The following is an 18,923-nucleotide window of genomic DNA, read 5'->3' on the forward strand; positions in this document are numbered from 1 at the left end:
CTTGTAAAACGTTTTTGCCTATTTGTTTATAACTGAAAATAATAAAACGCTTCTAGCAAAGAACTCTGACTACATCTAGAAAAAAACAGATGCCAGAAGTACAGATCAAACTAACTTAAATCTAAAAATGTTTAAAATAAAAATGTTTAAGCAATAACCAAAAAATATTTTCAGAAAATGGCTTCTTTCAAACTAGCCTCTTATATTTATATATTATACCTCGCTTTTATCCTCCATCAACCCTTATTTTTAGAGGGCATTTTCCCGGCAATATGATGTACCCAAATATAATCCGTTTAGAAAGATGGTCAGTATAGCAACATGAGTTTTACTAGAGCTTCTCTTAATTTCATGAGAACAAACACGACTCGTTCATCTTTCTGCAAGAGTGTGTTTATAAACAGATACAGTTAATTGTAATCCTGTTAGGTAACTTTAGCCAGTCAACAACAACGACTAAAGTATTTCTGAAAAACGGAAGGGAAACTTAATACGAAGCTGATAATCTTGCAGACAACTCTATCCCCATACAGGTTTGCGGTCTCGCTCTGCCTCCCTTGTTTTTAAGAGCCGCTCCGAACATATGCGTGAGCCTGAGGTTACAGTTTAGATACGTAATTAAAGATCTACACGCAGACAAATGATTCTTCTTGACATTTATGATGTACGTATGATAGACGTATCATTTAGTTCTTTTTAACACTGCAGAAAAAATACACGTTTGGTAGATGCAGATAAATCCCACAGTAGTCTCGTGTAGCGACTGTGATTAGTCTCGCGACAGTTGCGGGCTATTCATCAACTTCTCTCCTGTTTTCGAGCGTCCCGAGAGTCTATTAAACAGGAGACGAAAAATAGGGGCGCTCGTAAAATAAACAAACTCAGATTTGAATTTCATCTACACCAAAATTATCCGTATACTACATAACGTCGCAAACAACAGAAAAGCATGTACATTAACTAGCCTCTTATAACAATAAGAGGAATTTTATTCAGTAAATCACGCCGCCTGATACTGTCCTCCCCCATCTCGCGTGTGGTGTGTACCGCGGGGTGGCGGAAGTCTCGCTCTGCCATGTTGAGCGCTTTGTTTCTGTGAGTGAGTCGCGATGATGGAGCAGAGCTGGAGCTCTTTCTTATTCCAGGTGAGAAACTCTCTCTCATATTCACACACCCGGTATCTCTCACACACATTTTACGCGTCGCTCAACTCGTGCTGGCCGTGTGTCTACTTTAGACGGCTTTATGAGCGGAGATTTTTGAAATTCAGCAGTTGGAGCAAAACAATAGTAGATGAGTTCCTGGCGCCCAGCTGCGCTCACTCCTAGATTAAACGTTACTAACCATCTATTTAACGTTACGTGCATATCCCTCTATCATTTTTATGTACAGATATCCCTTCATTTATCTGTTTTAATAACTCGTTTATCTCATTACCTTGTAATGTACTTTATCTCGCCTCCTTTAGATCTCTCTCTGTTACTCCATATCTGCCTCCATTTCTCCCTCCCTCTCCCTCTCTAGATCGCTCTCTCGCGGTCTACTCAACGTTAGTTTATTTACCTCTTTTCCAGTCTGTTTTTGCCCCGCAGTCTATCTATTTAGATCTCCCGACTTTTTTTGTCAGTATCTGTATATAACCCGTTATACTTCTCTGTTTGTCCCTATCAGTGAGTTTGTGGGACAGACCGGGTCAGACACAGATAATGAGCCACTATAGCGATTCAAACCTTGAGGATTAGTTCACATGTAAAGTGAAATTCATGAGGTGTTTGTGTGGCTACTTAATCGCCTATATCCTCCAGGATTTACCGTTAGCTTTTCCTCTTTAACTTTTGCTCAGTGAATCCTTAAGCTTTTAAATGTCCTGTTGAATTAATGGATTTCTCTGTGTGATCATCACAATATTCATTGTTCCTCATGATGTTTTACAGAGTTTTTCGGTTTTTTATTGTTTGTTTAAGAGTTCTTATTGTTTGTACTGGCTATAGTTAATCTGGGGCAATATATTGGTTTATAAACTGGGTTGATGCATGCATTGTTGATCCATGAGCTGGGTGGGTTTTTGTATAGTTAACACAGAACGGTTGTCTACTTTGAATGTATTCTTTATAGGTTGTTTATAGACTCTGTAATAACCTACTAGTGTAAGCAACATCATTCAATATAGTATGTGACTAGATCCAGAGTTGCTGATTAAGAATGAATAGTTTTCTATAATATTTGGTTAAACAACTTGGTCTTGATTTGTTTGATTCCCAGAAAGTGCAAAATATTATTGTGTTGTTTTGTCATTGAAATAATTGTTGTCCTTTAAATAAATATGACGCATGCAGTCTTTTTGAGACGTGTATGTTTCTATCATTTTAATAATGTTATTCCTCTTTTTACTCTATTTGTCTTTCAATACCTCTTTCTCAGCTGTCTTGCGTGTAGTGACGTACAGTTCACAGTCAGAAATTCTTGTGTCGGGGGTATTTGGTGCCGTCATTTACTTATCCTTATTTACTTATTTACTACATCCAGCCTGGGTCTTTGTGATGCATCATGGTCAAGCATGTGATGTAAACTTTAGTTACTAGCATGAGAAACGGTGAGTCTGAGAGTGAGTCACATTAATTCAGTGGTCGTCTTTCAAGGGGTTTCTGTAGACCGGAGAAAGTGTAAATTCCTTTAATCCTTTTATCACCGAACTGAGGCTGGTTTATGACTCACGAGTCACTGACTCATGAAAAACGTCCCTCGTTTGTTGATCAAATGAAGTCCCCTCTGCACCATTCAGTTTAATCTGGAGGAAAAGATGTGGACTTTCGTTCCTGTTTGTTTCCTTCTCATGTTAAGTCAAAGGAACTGTCTATGATGAATGAAAGTGGTGACGTCCGACCGTCTGAGACACAAGGATTGCTCATTTTAGGAATATTTTTGGAGTCAGTGCTTCAGTGGATAAGTCAGCGTGGAAATGTTTGCTTGGAGATACTCATCCCAGGATGTGTTTTATAAAGTCATAATGGATAAGAGGAACTACGTATTATTGCTCTTAAAGATGACGGATCGCCTGGTTCACTACCTTTGATATTGAAGATGTAACTTTTCTAAGAGGGTTTTAAAATGCTGTTTTATAGCTAAAATGCAAGAAAACATCCAGATAGTCTGGATTGATGAGCCATCTTTAAAAGTCAGAGTAGAACGCCACCTTCGAGCGCCTGAGAAAATGTGTGAACCGCAGGAGCGATTATGTGCTGGGTTTTTGTCCCTAAGGGTCTAATAGTTGTAAACGGCTGGGTTGTGTGTGTTCTGAGCTGTTGTCCTTCCCACAAGCGCCCTGTTTCTTTTGTCATGTTTTTTTTTTTTGCCAGTTTAATAATACTTCTTCTTTGCTGTTTCTTTTCAAATTCAAATTTAAGAAAGATTTAGTGTAAGATGAATTACCATGTGTTTCAGCATTCAACCCGAGCCCGTTGCGGGATCTCCATTGTGCAACCGCTGGCTTTTCAAAACTCCTTATTCTCTCGCTGCACTCGTTTTCTGTTATTTACGTTACACTGACCTCAGCCTTCAGAGCCGATTTGTATCAAAATTGTTAGAGCGGCGTGAAAACGCAGTAGGGCTGCAGTCATTCTGTGACGCACACATTTGCAAGTTATATACACTAACAAACTCTCGCGCGTGCACACACACAGTCTAGACTCACAGCCCCAGACGTCCCATAGACGTACCCAGAAACTTGGGATGTTATAGGAAGTGAACGAGCAGGTGTGTGTGTGGAGATATGCAGTGCTCCTCATGAATAGAGGAACCAAATCAGACGAGACTCCTGCACAAAGACCCCCTGCGTCTCCGCGAGGGCATCCCTGCTCAGATTCGTGTCCGTCACAATAGAGCAGATGAAATAAGTAGCGTTCATTTTTCTTGTCCTGCGTCCGCGGCGGTCAGGCCCGCGAGATGGATGGATGACGCTGAATGCAAGAGGTCAGGTATTTAACCTCGCCCTCTCTGTGATTGCAGGAGAGCGCAGCATCTTAATTGTGGCGTCCTCTTTATTGCAGCATCTGGAGAGAAAAACAGCATTTCTCGTTTCTTATTACACATTTGTTTTATATTGACTAGTTTTTAGATGGTACAGAGGAACTCAGTATAGTAAGAAGTGTTTCCTAGGGTGTGGAAACAACAGTAGACACGTTTTAAATTATTTACTATTAACTACTTGTTTGTTAGTTTTAACTATTTTAATGCTTTAAGGCTCATTTACATCATGACTTGACTTTCTTCTGTGGACCGCAAAAGAAGATATTTTGAGAAATGTCTCAGCGGTTTTATGTCCATACAATTAAAGTCAACGGGGTCCAATGTCCGTGGGCTCCTCAAACTATTTTAATTTGTGTTCTTCAGAAGTCAGTCAGTCATACAGGTTTGAAATGACATGAGGGTAAGTAAATGATGAGTAAATTTTGGGGGGTTGCAAACTATCCCTTTAAGTCTATAGATATACATCCATTTTGGCAAACAACTATTATATTGGTGGCTTAAAGGGATACTTCACCCAAAAATGAAAATTCTGTCAGCATTTACTCACCTTCGAGTTATTCCCAGTCTGTATGAATTTCAGATAAGATATTTGGAAGAATGCTTAAAACCAGACAGATTTTGCCCCCATTGACTACCATAGTAGGAAAAAATACAATGGTAGTCAAAAGTGTTTGTATGTCCTACATTCTTCCAAATGTCTTCTTTTGTGTTCAGCAGAACAAAAATTTATAAAATAATTTTTCCTACAATGGTAGTCAATGGGGGGGAAAATCTGTCAGGTTATAAGCATTCTTCCAAATATCTTTCTCTGTGTTCATCAGAACAAAGAATTTATACAGATTGGGAACAACTCGAAGGTGAGTAAATGATGACAGAATTTTCATTTTTGGGTGAAGTATCCCTTTGAGTGCAAACATAATGAAATAATTTGTTGGGGGACTAGTCATCCATCCCCATTCCTTCAAGCCTATGTGTGTTTGTGTGCATTTCTCTTAACTATGAGAAATGACAGGTCTTGACGGTTTACCAAGGCACAGGAAGACACAGGCCTCCGGGGTCAAGCCCTAATAACACCGCCTTGACCTCTCGTTGACTCACTGTTCCGGATTGAAATCCATGTAAGATTCTTGCTCATTAGATGTGGGGTGGTTAAGGGCTTTGCTGAGCTGCGTTGGGGCTGTTTCTGGGTTTGTGGGGGCTGTGCATGTTTTGGATGCTCCATTGAACATCAATAGCGGGTGAATAGTTTACTAGGTTGCTGCACTTATTAGTTCTCTTAAGGGGTGCAAGACGAGTGTTTCTGCCAGCATCCAATTCGTTTTAGCAGATTTGTGATCGCTGTGTAGTCTGTCTCCTCTTATTTTGTCCTGACGTGATGGGATGTTTGTTTTGGTGGGACGGTATGTTAAAGGTGGCAGAAATCGGCGTCCGCTGGTGCAGGTGGTTCTGATGGAGAGTTGATGTGCAAACAAATTTCATACACTTGACTTGATGTTGATATAAGAGAGAACTGAAGCGTGCCGTTCCGGCTTCCCAGAAGCTTTAGTAAACAAACAAACAAACAAACAAACACCCACCTCTGTTGTTAGGACTGTGGGGTATGGAGAATTTTAGACACGTGGGTCCCGTTTCGATTTCAGAAATACAATTCGCTGACCCACATTGTAAAATGCTCCCCCGTCAAATACTTCTCTCTTCTGTTCTCTCAGTTGAAGCCTGTGTAGTTTCGTTCGCAGGCCCCGTCCCGCTGAATCATCTCTTTTCAGATACGATTAATTTCGCAGTCACATGACGAAGCAGGAGCGTGTCGGCAGATCGGTTTACATCGGACAGATTTAGATTCTTCAGCAGCGTTTTCTGTACTCGTGTACTGGCGTGCGCTCTATCACGACTGCTGCGTAATCACCGGATCCGTGTCATTAGTTTGGGCTCCAAATGACACTTTTTAATAACTACGTGAATCATATTGAATGAGTTCGGAATCTAATCATTAGCCCAGCGTAAAGTTTTGTGCTTGGAGTGGGGAAGCTTGACTCATTTGATTTAATGAGATGGGTTTTTTCTATTTTTGAATGGAGTGCCTCTTCTTGCCAGCTGTCCAGCGTTTGAGTGTGTGTGCATGTATGTAACGTGTGTGTGTGTGTGTGTGTGTGTGTTCATTCCTCAACCTCTGCTCATCGTTAGTCATCCCACAGGCTGGCGGAAGTGCGGAACGCAGAACACTTTTAACTCAGACGGCCTATAGAATAGTGATGTATTACAGAGGTCAGAGTCGTAATGTTCTGGCACAACAGAGGTGTTGAGCTCACTGCCATTAAACCTGCTGTGTGGTCCATTGATATCGCTCACACATCTTTGTATCAAATAGATGGTTCTCTCTCTCTCTATTAAGTAAATTATGATTTGGTGTCAACTAGGGCTGTTGCAATGCAATCATTTATCAATAAATCACAACTATTTTCCAGCAGTGCTGCATTAGCGTTATGCATTTGGCTGATGCTTTTATCCAAAGCAACTTGCATTTAAAGGTATTAAAGGCATTTAAATTATACATTTTATCAGTATGTGTGTTCCTTGGGATGGAACCCATGCACTGTTCATGCAATGATCTACAAACTGAGCTGCAGGAATCCCTGGACAAGATCTAGACATAACCTATTTATGTTTTTAAGTGTGCATTTTCTTGTTACTTTATATATTTCAATTGTAAATAAGTCTAAATTTAAGTCCTTTAAAAAAAGGAAATTGTGTGTTTTCCTGTTACATTGAACGCTACACTAAAAAATGCTTTGTTTTTTCAAGTGTTGGCTGGGTCAAAAGGTACCATCCCAACTGTTAATAAATTAACCCATGTATGTTTTCTTGGTTGTTTCAACCCAAAACGCTTTGTTGGGTCAAATCTCAAATATAAACATTTTTGGGGTTAATTTAACCCAGTGTCTGGTTTTTTGACCCAACCCTTGGTTAAGAATAACCCAGCATTTATTCAGAGTGTAGGTTTGTGATAGGGATGTTCATTTTGGTTAATTTCCCTAACCGAGAACCGACACTCGTTATCCGAACATTAACCGTTAACCGATAAGATTCTAATAATAAATTGGAATTAAAAAAATACATGCTGCGTCTCATTTCGAAGGCTGCGTCCCCCGAGGTCGCGTTTGTCCGCCGCATATGCCTTCGCATGCGACATCCGGAGGATGCAGACTTCGAAATGAGATGCAGCTACAGTTGACGAGGGTCTGTGACATGTTAAATATACAAAAAAAATTTCACAGATTTATTTTAACATGCAAACAGCAGCATAACGAATACATCAACAACAGCACCTGCATTCACATATTATCACATTTTCACGAACCTGCGGCGTTTTGGAGAATGGAGAAAAACTAAAATAATATATAAATCCAAAGCATAAAATAAACAGGCAAGAAAAAAATGAATTAATTAACCAAATTTGACAAATCGAAAACTCAGAAGAACCGGCCTATATCCGTCAGAAAGTTTTTTCATCAAATAAAAATAGCAGGCCTACCTCAATCCAAAGCTTGGAGTTTTTATTTAATAAAGTAACATGTTTACGTGTTGTGGTGACAGTCTGGAGCTTGTTGACAATTAGACCCGAGGCAGAAAACACCCTTTCAGATGGCACGGATGTCCCGGGAATGTAGAGATAACACCTCGGGATGCGCGTCACATTTGCTTTCCACCAGCCAGTCTTAGCTAAACATATATAAATCCGATCTGCTATACCACTCAAAATACAAACATTATTTTTTACTTATTCATATTTCACATTCGCATTTTTACATCACGTCTAAAAGAAGGCAGGGAAACCACCGGTTGTGCCGTTTTCTTCTCCAAAGCGCACGGGCAGCCGATGCTAAGCATCCATGAGATAAGTTTATGTAAAGGATAAATTGATGGCTAGCACCGAAATTCCCTTGCAGTAGCTCCGCTATTAGCTTTGCTGAGCCGGGAAGACAGAGAATGTCACAGCGCATTGTGAGCGCGATTGTCCCGTGTCTACATTTAAAACAAAGAACTTGAGCAAGGCTGCCAGTGGCACTCCGTTAGGAGGAGTAAAGCCCTGACAAAGGTGGCCTCAACAATCAGATGAATTACACGTGTCCTGTTTCGTCAAGTGACTTGTGTGATTGGATTTTAATCGGTTTCGGTGGGCATTTACACCACTAGTCGCACACGTCTGCACGCTCCATGAGTTAATGATTAGCATGTTTTTCTTTCACCATACAGAAAACTAAAAGCATGTACGATTTAATAGTCATTTAAAAACGTATTATTAAATTATTATATTATTAATATTATTTAACTTAAAATAAACATACCTTTTAAATCGTTTAACTGATAGTATTAACCGGTCAAAATTTTAACGATCAGTTAATTATTAATTTTAACGATCAGCGATATTATCACGGTATTGTATTGTGTTACAGAATCCTTTGAACAACTTCAGTTTTGTCCTCTTAATCACATGTATGACAACTCCTAAAAAACAAACAAAAACGTAAATGTTCAAGTATAAACAATTAAGATAGTTATAAATAAAAATGTATTAAGATGCAAATTAAAGAACACAAATATAAAGAACAACAAAGCAATAAAATCTATTAAGTTTTAAAGAATGTATTAATATATTAAATCTATTAAGATAAAAACGAACAACTGTAAAGAACAATATTTAAGAATTAGAACATTTTCAACCAAAATTTTCCAGGCTGGCGTGGTGTTAGTCCTGACAAAAATGTATAATATTTGATCAAATAAGCATACTGAGCATACTTGTTTTTTAACATCTCTGTCCTATTCTTGCAGCAGGCTAATGAAGCCCTTCACCACCAGCACCAGGTAGCTCCGAATAGCCTGCTGCCTCTTCTCAACTCTGAGCCACCCGACCAAAAACCTGTGATGCCCATTCTGCTGGACCACAAACCCCCCGTAAGCGTCGCTGAGCTCCTCAAGGACAACGTAGTCAGCGGGGTGGGCGGAGGAGGGGGCGGGAATGCCGGTGCCCCGATGCCCATGATCAAGAAGGAGCACAAGAGCAAAACGCCGTTCATCTGCGGTTACTGCAACAAAGCCTTCCGTGATAGTTACCACCTGCGACGCCACGAGTCCTGCCACACCGGCATCAAAATGGTATCCAGACCCAAAAAGACGGCACAAGCGGCACCCACCATGGTTTCGCTCATCTCCACGATGCCTCGCGAGACCTCGGGAGACCCCTCCTACATCTCCACCGTCGCCGGGATGTTTTCCACGGCGACCACCTCTACATCCTCCGCATCCACCGTCATGTCCCTGTCGTCCATGTCGTCCATGTCGTCCATGTCGTCCATGTCTAATGTGACCCAGCACAGCGCCCCCAAAAAGCCCCCCAAGCCCGTGAAGAAGAATCACGGTTGCGAAATGTGTGGAAAAGCTTTCCGGGATGTTTATCACCTGAACCGCCACAAGTTGTCACACTCGGACGAAAAGCCGTTCGAGTGTCCCATATGCCAGCAGCGTTTCAAGAGAAAAGATCGCATGACGTACCACGTACGCTCGCACGATGGAGGTGTGCACAAACCGTATGTCTGTTCCGTGTGCGGAAAGGGCTTCTCGAGGTATGTGAAAAATTTGCTCTTATACAAAAATAATCAGTGAGTTCTATGCAATATAGAATATAATCATAAGAATTATTTAACATGTATGAATCTATTTCATATTGTATATTTATTTTTAAGCAGTGTTGTTTTTTTGGGTCAGTATTTGTGCATCAAATCACAAATTCACAACTAATCGCAAGCTCACGCTACGTGATTTTTGGCTGAATTTTGCTATCGCGGACAGATTTCTAAGGTCTGTGACAAAACCTCCGGATCGCGGCCAAATCGGTGCTTGTTTCGGTCGCGGAAGCTCGTTAAGTATAAGCAGGTCAGCAACGTGATCTGGACCTGTCTTGAGCTATCCCAGAAGCTACTATATTTTCAGACCTGTTTGATATGATCTCCAAGTGATCTCGTTGTGTGTGACACTGTGGAATCACAGCGCAGAAGGTTTGTGTCAAATTATTGCGTGGTGGAATTAAAAACTGCTGGCATATATTCATTAAAATTACAGAGCGTGTTAAGTGGCCAGTATAACAGACATAAAGCTATTTTAAACTATCCTAAAGCAACAAGTCTGTATAATGGAATATAGAAAACACTTTAAAAACACTTCAGTGTTTCACGCTCCATTCCAGTGGATGGCGTAAACGCACCAACAACTCATTTGCCATCCACCATCAAACTAGAAGTGTTCACGATGTGGGAGGTGTTTTCGCTGTTGGTCCTTGACCAAAATCTTGTTGTTAGCGCACTTTGTCTGCGTTGTGTTGTGTTGTGTAGTGTCCGTGCTGCTACAACAAGAAGATGAAGGATGACAAGAAACCTTGTTGAGTAGTGTAAGCGCCATAGCAATTCAAGTAGTCTCGCAGTCCCGTAGTGTCAGCTCGGCTTAAGTTGCTGTGACGCTTTAGTTTCAATAGCAAGGATTTTAGCCTAGTGTTCTGTACATTAGTAAAACTAAAAGCGGTTTGTTTGAAAAATGAAACTGATTCTGAACAACAATTAATTTCTTATTCACAATCTCACAGATTTTCATCTTTCTAAATGGTGCTAAAAATGACGACAGATGATACGTGTTTAAGATCGTTTTTCATCCAACACAAAGCTCAGGCTGATTGTGATGATGTCAGTGTGTTTAATACTGTCTCTTAAAATATGTGTTCAAAGCTCGAGCCGAATCCACCATCTGCTGTTCTGATGATGTTAATGTCGTCTCGTTCCTATTGGCTGCCGCTGGCTGATTTATAGTTGCTGTGAATGGATCTGACTGGCTGCCTTTGTAGAGCTCAGCATGCCGAGGGTCTGCGTGAACAGAGGGGGGGCCTTGTTCCGCTGTTATTCCTTTTTTCCCTCCTGTTTGTTCTGTCTTAGAGGATCAGCACTGGGGTTTCCTTTGAGTCACTCAGGGGCCTCATACACACGGCTGCTTTGGAAGTCGGTCCAAGCTCGTCTTATAACAACTTTTTGGGCTCGGTTAAATAAAAATCTGTCATCATTTATTCCCCCATATGTTGTTCAAACCTGTAAGTGACTCTTCCTTGGCAAGAAGATATTTTGAGAAATGTCTGGTTCTGTATTCACACAATTGAAGTCAATGGTGGCCAATATTGTTTGGTTACCAACGTTCTTCAAAATATCTTATTTTGTGTTGTGCATATAAAATAAAGTTGGGAACAACATAAGGATGAGTGAATAATGAAAGAATTTTCATTTTTAGGTGAACTATCCCTTTAAACAGAGAAGTTGCGTCACAGAGGCATCCTGTCTGCATCCTATTTCTGTTACCGCCAATGCGTGACTAATAATTAATCGGAGGATTAATTTCAGGAATAGCAACACAAGTCAAAGCACAGAGATGAAAAAGAGCTGTATTTAGAGCTCTGACTGTTTCTGAGAATGCCACCTGAGCACAAAACAGCCCTCTTTTGGCAGACAGAGTCTTTGAAAGTCGTGTCAAATTCACATTTACTGGATCTGGGTTGGATTATTCCCCCTTCCCTGCTGGCTTGTTTTCACACTTTGTTGTGTTGTTCCGAATTGCGCTATATGAAAGAATTCCATAAGTTTTACCTTTACAGGATAACAACTTTTGCCACCTTTGTGTTGATGTTACTATTTAAAGGTCCAATGGTTATTTTTTTGGAGGATTCTTTGACAGAACCATGTCTTCAGAGGTGTATAAAGACCTTACATAATGAAGCGTTATGTTTTTATTACCTTAGAATGAGCTATTGCTATCTACATACACCGCGGGTCCCCTGACATGGAATTCACAATGTTGTTTCTGCAGTCGCCCTAAATGGACAAACTGCTCTACAGAGTGTGTTTCATAAATACGTCATCTCAATTGGCAAAGAAGCGAAAACGTGGCGAAATGTTTGTCCTCTGTCAGCCACCCTGTGGTCATTAAAGATCCCATGGCACTTCTCATAAAGTGTAGGGGTGTAACCCCGGTGTGCTGGCCAGATCCCCTCCACTGGCCCTTGTCAATCATGGCCTCCTAATAATCCCCACCCTCTGAATTGGCTCTCTCTCTCCTCTCCACCTATAGCTGGTGTGTGGTGAGCGCACTGGCGCCGATGTACTGTGGCGGCCGTCGCATCATCCAGGTGGATGCTGCACACTGGTGGTGATTGAGGAGAGACCCCCCTCATATGATTGTGAAGCACTTTGGGTGTACAGCAATACACAGAAAAGCGCTATATAAATGCCTCATTCATTCACCGTAGTTCTTCGAAAGGAAGGGGTGGAGTGAGCCGTTGGTTGCAATTCCCAACCTCACCACTAGATGCCGCAACAATGTCCACATTGCTCCTTTAATTTATAATATAATAATTTATCATTTGAGCTGTTCAACTCAAGTGGCTTTGTTACAGAAATGAAGATCTTAAACTGTTTTATCTTCACAGGCCAGACCATCTCAGCTGCCATGTGAAGCATGTTCATTCATCGGAGAGACCTTTTAAATGCCAAGTAACGGTAAGAATCAGAACCTGTTTATTTGAATGAAAGCAATTGAGCTTCTACAGAGATCTGAGTAACTGGTATGGCTTAGTGCTTAAATATCTGTGCTGATAATTGAAAGATAGTAGGTTTAAACCCCAACCCACCATTAACCAAAGCACTGCTGCATGTACTGTGAATCTCTTTGGAGATGAAGGTGTCTGGAAAATGTGTATCAATGCAATCACAGCTGTCAGATTGGCTTGTTATTAATGACGTTGTGTTTCTCATGTCCATTGCAGGCCTGTACATCAGCCTTCGCCACCAAAGATAGACTTCGGTCGCACATGATACGACACGAGGGGAAAGTGACCTGCAACGTTTGCGGAAAGATGCTGAGCGCCGCCTACATCACCAGCCATTTAAAAACACACGGCCAGAGCAACTTCCACAACAACGTCTGTAACAAAGGTAATTGTGATTGGCCGCCCCGACGGCCAATCCGCAACCAGCCCGGATGACGACTCTGCCCACCCCTCCGGGTGGCTCATATACCTAGTGCTGACATCATTCTACTAATACTCTGTTCATTCTGTCCTCCTTCTTCTGAATCTCAGAGCTCTTTGCTGTCTCGTCAGCTCCCAAATTCTCTGGTTTATTAGAGGTGACTCCGTCCTCAGGCTGTTCCACTTATTCTGGTGTTACAGAGGCCCAGTTCAGAGTTTTTGCTTCTTATTTAGTACCACAAACCAGTTTCCTCAGACTTACTGATCTGGAAACATGTTCCCAGCTGAGATTATAATGCTGTATTTTATTGCACCGTTCCGGACAATGCCGTAGCTGTTTTGACGTTGTTTCTTTATTGTGTTATTGTTGTTTTAACGTCGTCTCTAATAGAAAAAAATATATATTTTTACACAAGCATTTTTGACTGCTATTGCTAACATGTTAGCTAACCTAAGCAGTTTACATTATTATGATAACACCACCTTTGTATTATTATGACATTTACGAATCACAACCTTGGTACTGACGCATTTAGCTTGCATTTTAAGTTGCTGTCAGCTCCACACAAGTTTCGGTCATTTGTTTTGTGTAAGGGCTATGATAGTTTGTTGTTTACCAAGTTTAGTTAGCGTCCACATATTGCTAACAAACAAATGGCATATGGTGGGCATGAACCTCAACCTGTCGAATTATACAGGCCCAACTGGGATGTTTTGCTAGTGCTGTCAAATCGTGATTAATTGAAATATAAATATATAAAGCCTATAATATATTTAAATATACATTACAACAAGTATTTGTTATAGTATATACACATGTATGTGTGTGCGTGCATTTATATACAGTAAATATACATGTCACACACATGTATTATATAAACAAAAACTAATTTCATTTTGTAATCGATTAAACGGCACTAATTTTAACTCTACACAAGGTCTCAGCATATTTGAAGTGTGCTATTCAGTGCTAGGTCCCATTGTGTTTCCCACTTTTGTAAATCCTGTGTTTTTTCCGAATTATTTGTTCTCTGAATGAACAAATTTATTAATTACCCCATTGATTCACCTCTAAAACAGTCATGATCCATCCGTTTCTGACATGTAGTTTAGTCTTATCACATCTTCCCTCTCTTTAGCTCCATTATTAGTTACTAGCTCAATATTTTATGTTTGTTGTGTTTACATTGATAAATTGTCTGTTTTTATATTTTTTCAATTCTCCCTTGAATTGGAACAAGAGGCCTACATCTATTACGATTTAGAAATGATAGTTATGTCTGAATTCATGTTGAATGAAAAGCATCCCATGATGCATCACTGCAGGCAGCTGCCTGCCCGTCATAACCCTCTATCTGTTTCTAAATAGGAGACTGGCAGTGGAACCACTCAGGGCTCCGAAAAGGTAAAAATGAAACAAAACAACCCCAGGTGGAACAGTAGATACACACACAATTCAACTAAAGTCGAAAGTTCAATCCCAAATGCTGGCATGTATTTACAGGGTCATCTAGGTGATGTCACAAACATTAAAAATGTAATTGGCAGCCCCAGCCAATCAGCTGATAGGTGAAGCTAATCCTTAACAAAGAGGCCGTATATTACAAATAAATATGACACATCAGTCTAGACACCAGAGAGTTTGGGAGCACAATACACACAAACCCTCAACACGCTAATTGATCTTTATTATTACACCTTTATTTAACCAGGTAAGTCAATTGAGAACCAGTTCTCATTTACAATGACGAGCTCTCTCTCTTTACTCAACAGACAACACTGATGTTTGCAGTTCTGGCTCTTCCACACCGGTCACAGCCACAGCCCCCATCACCACGGCGATGAACCGTGGCAACACCAGCCACTCCGTTACCATAGCAGCCCAGATGAACATCTCCACCAACACTGTTAACATCACATCTCCCGTCAGCCTGCAGCACCCGGTTACCATCACCGGGCCCGTGAACATCGCCCATCCCATGGCCATCTCCACGCCCATGTCCATGAACATCGCCACCCCGCTCAACATCGCCATGAGATCCATGGACAGCATGCCCTTCCTGTCCCAGGTCTTGCCGTCTTCTCCGCCCTGGTAGAAGCGGACTGTGAACCGACCAGCCTTCTGTCCTGACCTCCATTTGACTTTCACACTGACCCCTGACGCCCATGTGGTGTGAGACATCCCATCACTCAACACTAGGAAGATTTGCCTGGGTTGATTTACCATCCATGGATTTCTGAACTTGTACCATTGCGTTTTCTGCACATGGTGAGCTCGGTAGCAGGGCATTTCACAAGTTTTTATAGACAAATGCAATAATTGACGTGCATCTTTGAACTTTTTTTTTTTTAATGAGCAGAGTGCCGATGGATTATCCTACTTTATGGAGGCGTTACCTGCTATCAGTATTTAAGGAAATGAGTCCGACAGGGACAACTGCTTCCATTGGGAGAGATGATTTTTTCCTTTATTTTTTGTAAACGAGCGTTTTATTTGGATTTTTCACAGATGTGTGTGAGGGACTTTTGCTGAGGTACAGTTGTCTGACCATCAGTTGTGAACGCGTTTTGTTTTCTTTATGAATAGTGTTTGTCACGACACTGTTTACAGCTGTTATTTTATTCTGTGAGCAGAGGGCGTCTTTGTTCTCTTATTGTTTACGTGGCTATTTTTACGGTGTCATAGGTTTTATTTTTCTTAAGGAGTAGAGAAAAGAGTCTTGCACTGAACGCATTTCCCTAAAGAGTCAGTATTATCTAATGAGTGAATATTTTGATATGCATGACCTGTGTGTCTGTAAAGTATACGTGCGTTTCCATGCCCACAATTATGTGCCCTCCACGAACCTTTATGCCTGGTGTGGACTTTGAAGCCGACTACTACCCCACAGTCTAAGCAACGTTACATCACCAAAGTGTGACTCACAAGGGCATTTTTGGGAGCCCAGTGTTGTAAAGAAGCCAACATTGTGCCAGACAGACTTATGAGACTTTTTCTTCTGTGGAACACAAAAGAAGATATTTCAAGAAATGTCTCAAGAGATTTTGTGTCCATACAATGGAAGTCAATGGGGGCCAATGTTGTTCGGTTACCAACATTCTTCAAATTATCTTCTTCTGTGTTCTGCAGAAGAAAGTAAGTCATCCTAGATGCTTGCGTTTATAGCACATTTGCGACAGTACTTGCGAGTGTTCGATAACCAGCTTATAAAATAATTTGAGGCCTGCGTTGATGCACCATGAAGGTTTAAGTTAGTTTGTAGGTGAAAGTATTTTATAACCCTGTTCTTATTAATTCTGCTCAGGAAGTGTGCAGAGAGTAGTCCGGTAAAATTGTATTAATTTCCATGTTTTCCTTTTTTAAAGGCTGCGTGTGGAACCCATGACATGACCCTCGAATCATTCATGTTTGTGTGTAAATATTTTACCTTTTTGGTTTAGTTTTCGTTTAGTGAGTGGAAGTAGAAAGACATCTCTCAGTTGGCACATCCTGATCGACGGCGCCGCCTATTCATTACTACATTTAAATAAGTAACGTTGATCTGCTATAGTGGTTTTATAGTATTCTCCTGTAGCTAAAGCCCACAGATATAGTGTAAAAAAACCGTTCCTCCGCTTGAAATAATGAATGTTTACAGGCCAAATTTCTACACTGTGTTGGTCACATGCTGGTCTGTTTAGAGTTTAAAAATTGTGTGTTAGTGAGAACGAGTAGAATGAGCGAGCTGTGAGTCAAAACAAGAGCCCACCTGACTGATTTTAGGTACGTTACTTCAGTCACTTTCTCTACATACTTCGCTCATGCCAGTGAGAAGAGATTGCTGCATTGAAAATAGGGCTGTTCAACGATTAATCACGATTAATCGCATCCAGATTTAAAGTTTGTGTTTATTATAATATACATTTATGCACTGTGTATGCTTATTTTGTATTTATAAACACAAACATGTATATATTTAGGAAATATTTGCATTTATATATAATTTAAATTATATATAAATATTTATCAATTCTTATGATTTTTTTCTTAAATATATACTTTGTGTATGTGTTTATAAATACATAACTAGCATGCACAGTGCACAGGCATATATTATTATAAACACAAACTTTTATTCTGGATGCGATTAATCGTTGAACAGCCCGAATTAAAAACACTAAATATTTGATTGAGTTGTATTTAGTTTTATGGGTAGATTTCCCGCCACAGCCTGTGAAGCGTGAGACGGTCTGAGGTTTGTGAACGGATGCCGTCCTCGCCCGAACTGAGACTCCGGAAGATGTTTTTTCCTGGTCAACCACGATGAACCCATGTGTGTATGTGAAGCATTTTATTCTCCCATCACACCAGAACAAAGCATCTATCCTTAGTTTGTTGGAGAATGAGAAAGCATGTCGATGCATTTCTTTAGTAGATGCATTGCAATTGCCTCTTTTGTTTGCCAATTTCAAACCAATTAATGAAATCCAATGAAGTGAACATTTTATTATTGAGTCTGATGTCGTTTTAATTCAGTTGTTGGACTGAATGATTTTGGAGCCCCTGTGAAAGCGGTTGAATGTATATGTTTGTACAGAACTGTTTAGCTGGAAGAATCTTAGAGTACAGATAGACACGTGAGCGAAAAAGAGCAGAATAACCTTTTATAAAACTTTTGTATTAGTACATTAACAATGGTAATTTTGTATATACGAAGACTAGGCTTTCTGAGTAGCAGAAAAGAAAAAAAACATTCCTACATTTTTTTTAAATGTAAGTTTGTCAGAAATACTTATGTAAACATGAGCAATGTTTTATGTGCCTTTTATTTGGGTTGTCTAAATAAAAGTAAACTGTAAAACATGACTGGTGCAGTTCTGTTTGTTCACAATAATAATTCATGTGCATGCAATTTTTGTTGTTTTTGCATTGAAAAACGGATCATGTTTCTGTTAGATTTTGTATCGTATAACTATTTTAATGATGGTTTGAACAGATTTGACCCGGTTTCAGTGATGGAAAATGTTTAAATATCATGGAAATACCAACTTCTGACATCTGGATCCCATGTAAGATATCTTGCTGGAAGTCTAACGTTATCTGTATGTCTGGAAATCAGCCATGGCCAATAGAAACGCACTAGAAGTCACTCTCGGTCTACAAATCTGCTCAACACCAACAGTTTCACATCAACAAAACTTAAACTAAGTAAATGGTTTCTCAATGTGCATGATCCTCACCCCCCCCCCCCCCCCAAATCCTTTTTCATCTCTAATTCACGGCTCTCCATCTGGCCCTGTTCAAATCTTCCCTTCCCCCACCCCGGTCCCTAATCTCATGTGCTGCCTTTATTTCTTCGAGAAATCTCATATTGGTCGTTAGGGCTCATTTCCATGTGCATTGGCTCCATTGGTGCGCGTTCACGGCCTCACGCTTGCCGCATCATTTGATCAGGCGTGACGCGCCCCCGGGATCCCAATACAATCAGCCCGGGGTTTAATCTCGTGTCCGTGAGCAGGTGCTCCGGGTTCAAGTTCTTTTGTTTCACCCCTCACTGTCGCCTCACAACGGGAAAAAAAGACAATGAGTTCCATTGAAAGAACAATTGCTCTTTTTCTCCAGCGCGCCGCTGTTCACCATCTGCCCGTGTCTGTAAGTACAGACAGCTGTATTAGTTTGAGGAGCATTTCTTTTCTCACATTTGCCTCCATAAAAACACTGTCATTTTGAAGGACATCTAGCGCGATAAATTGTGTTATTAGAATAAAAACAACGGACGCTCCATTTATCCTCATTTTTTCGTGGTGACGTTAATTTGTGCTCATCAGACGTTTTTTTTAAAGATTGTATATACATTTA

The 18,923-nt window shown here is 40.5% G+C and overlaps 1 protein-coding gene across 2 annotated transcripts; it reads left to right on the forward strand.

Moving 5' to 3' along the window:
* Nucleotides 1–1,041: 1,041 nt before the first annotated feature.
* Nucleotides 1,042–17,920, forward strand: vezf1a (vascular endothelial zinc finger 1a). 2 transcript variants are annotated; one of them, XM_057321656.1, is made up of 6 exons: nt 1,042–1,145; nt 8,860–9,650; nt 12,545–12,614; nt 12,881–13,049; nt 14,454–14,489; nt 14,858–17,920. In XM_057321656.1, the coding sequence occupies exons 1-6, from the start codon at nt 1,110–1,112 to the stop codon at nt 15,178–15,180; spliced, it is 1,425 nt and encodes a 474-aa protein (XP_057177639.1). In that variant the 5' UTR covers nt 1,042–1,109; the 3' UTR covers nt 15,181–17,920. The 2 variants fall into 2 exon arrangements, with proteins under 2 accessions (XP_057177639.1, XP_057177640.1); XM_057321657.1 differs by lacking the exon at nt 14,454–14,489.
* Nucleotides 17,921–18,923: the final 1,003 nt, after the last annotated feature.

This window comes from Triplophysa rosa, linkage group LG22 (genome assembly GCF_024868665.1).
Source record: "Triplophysa rosa linkage group LG22, Trosa_1v2, whole genome shotgun sequence".
Lineage (NCBI taxonomy): Eukaryota > Metazoa > Chordata > Actinopteri > Cypriniformes > Nemacheilidae > Triplophysa > Triplophysa rosa.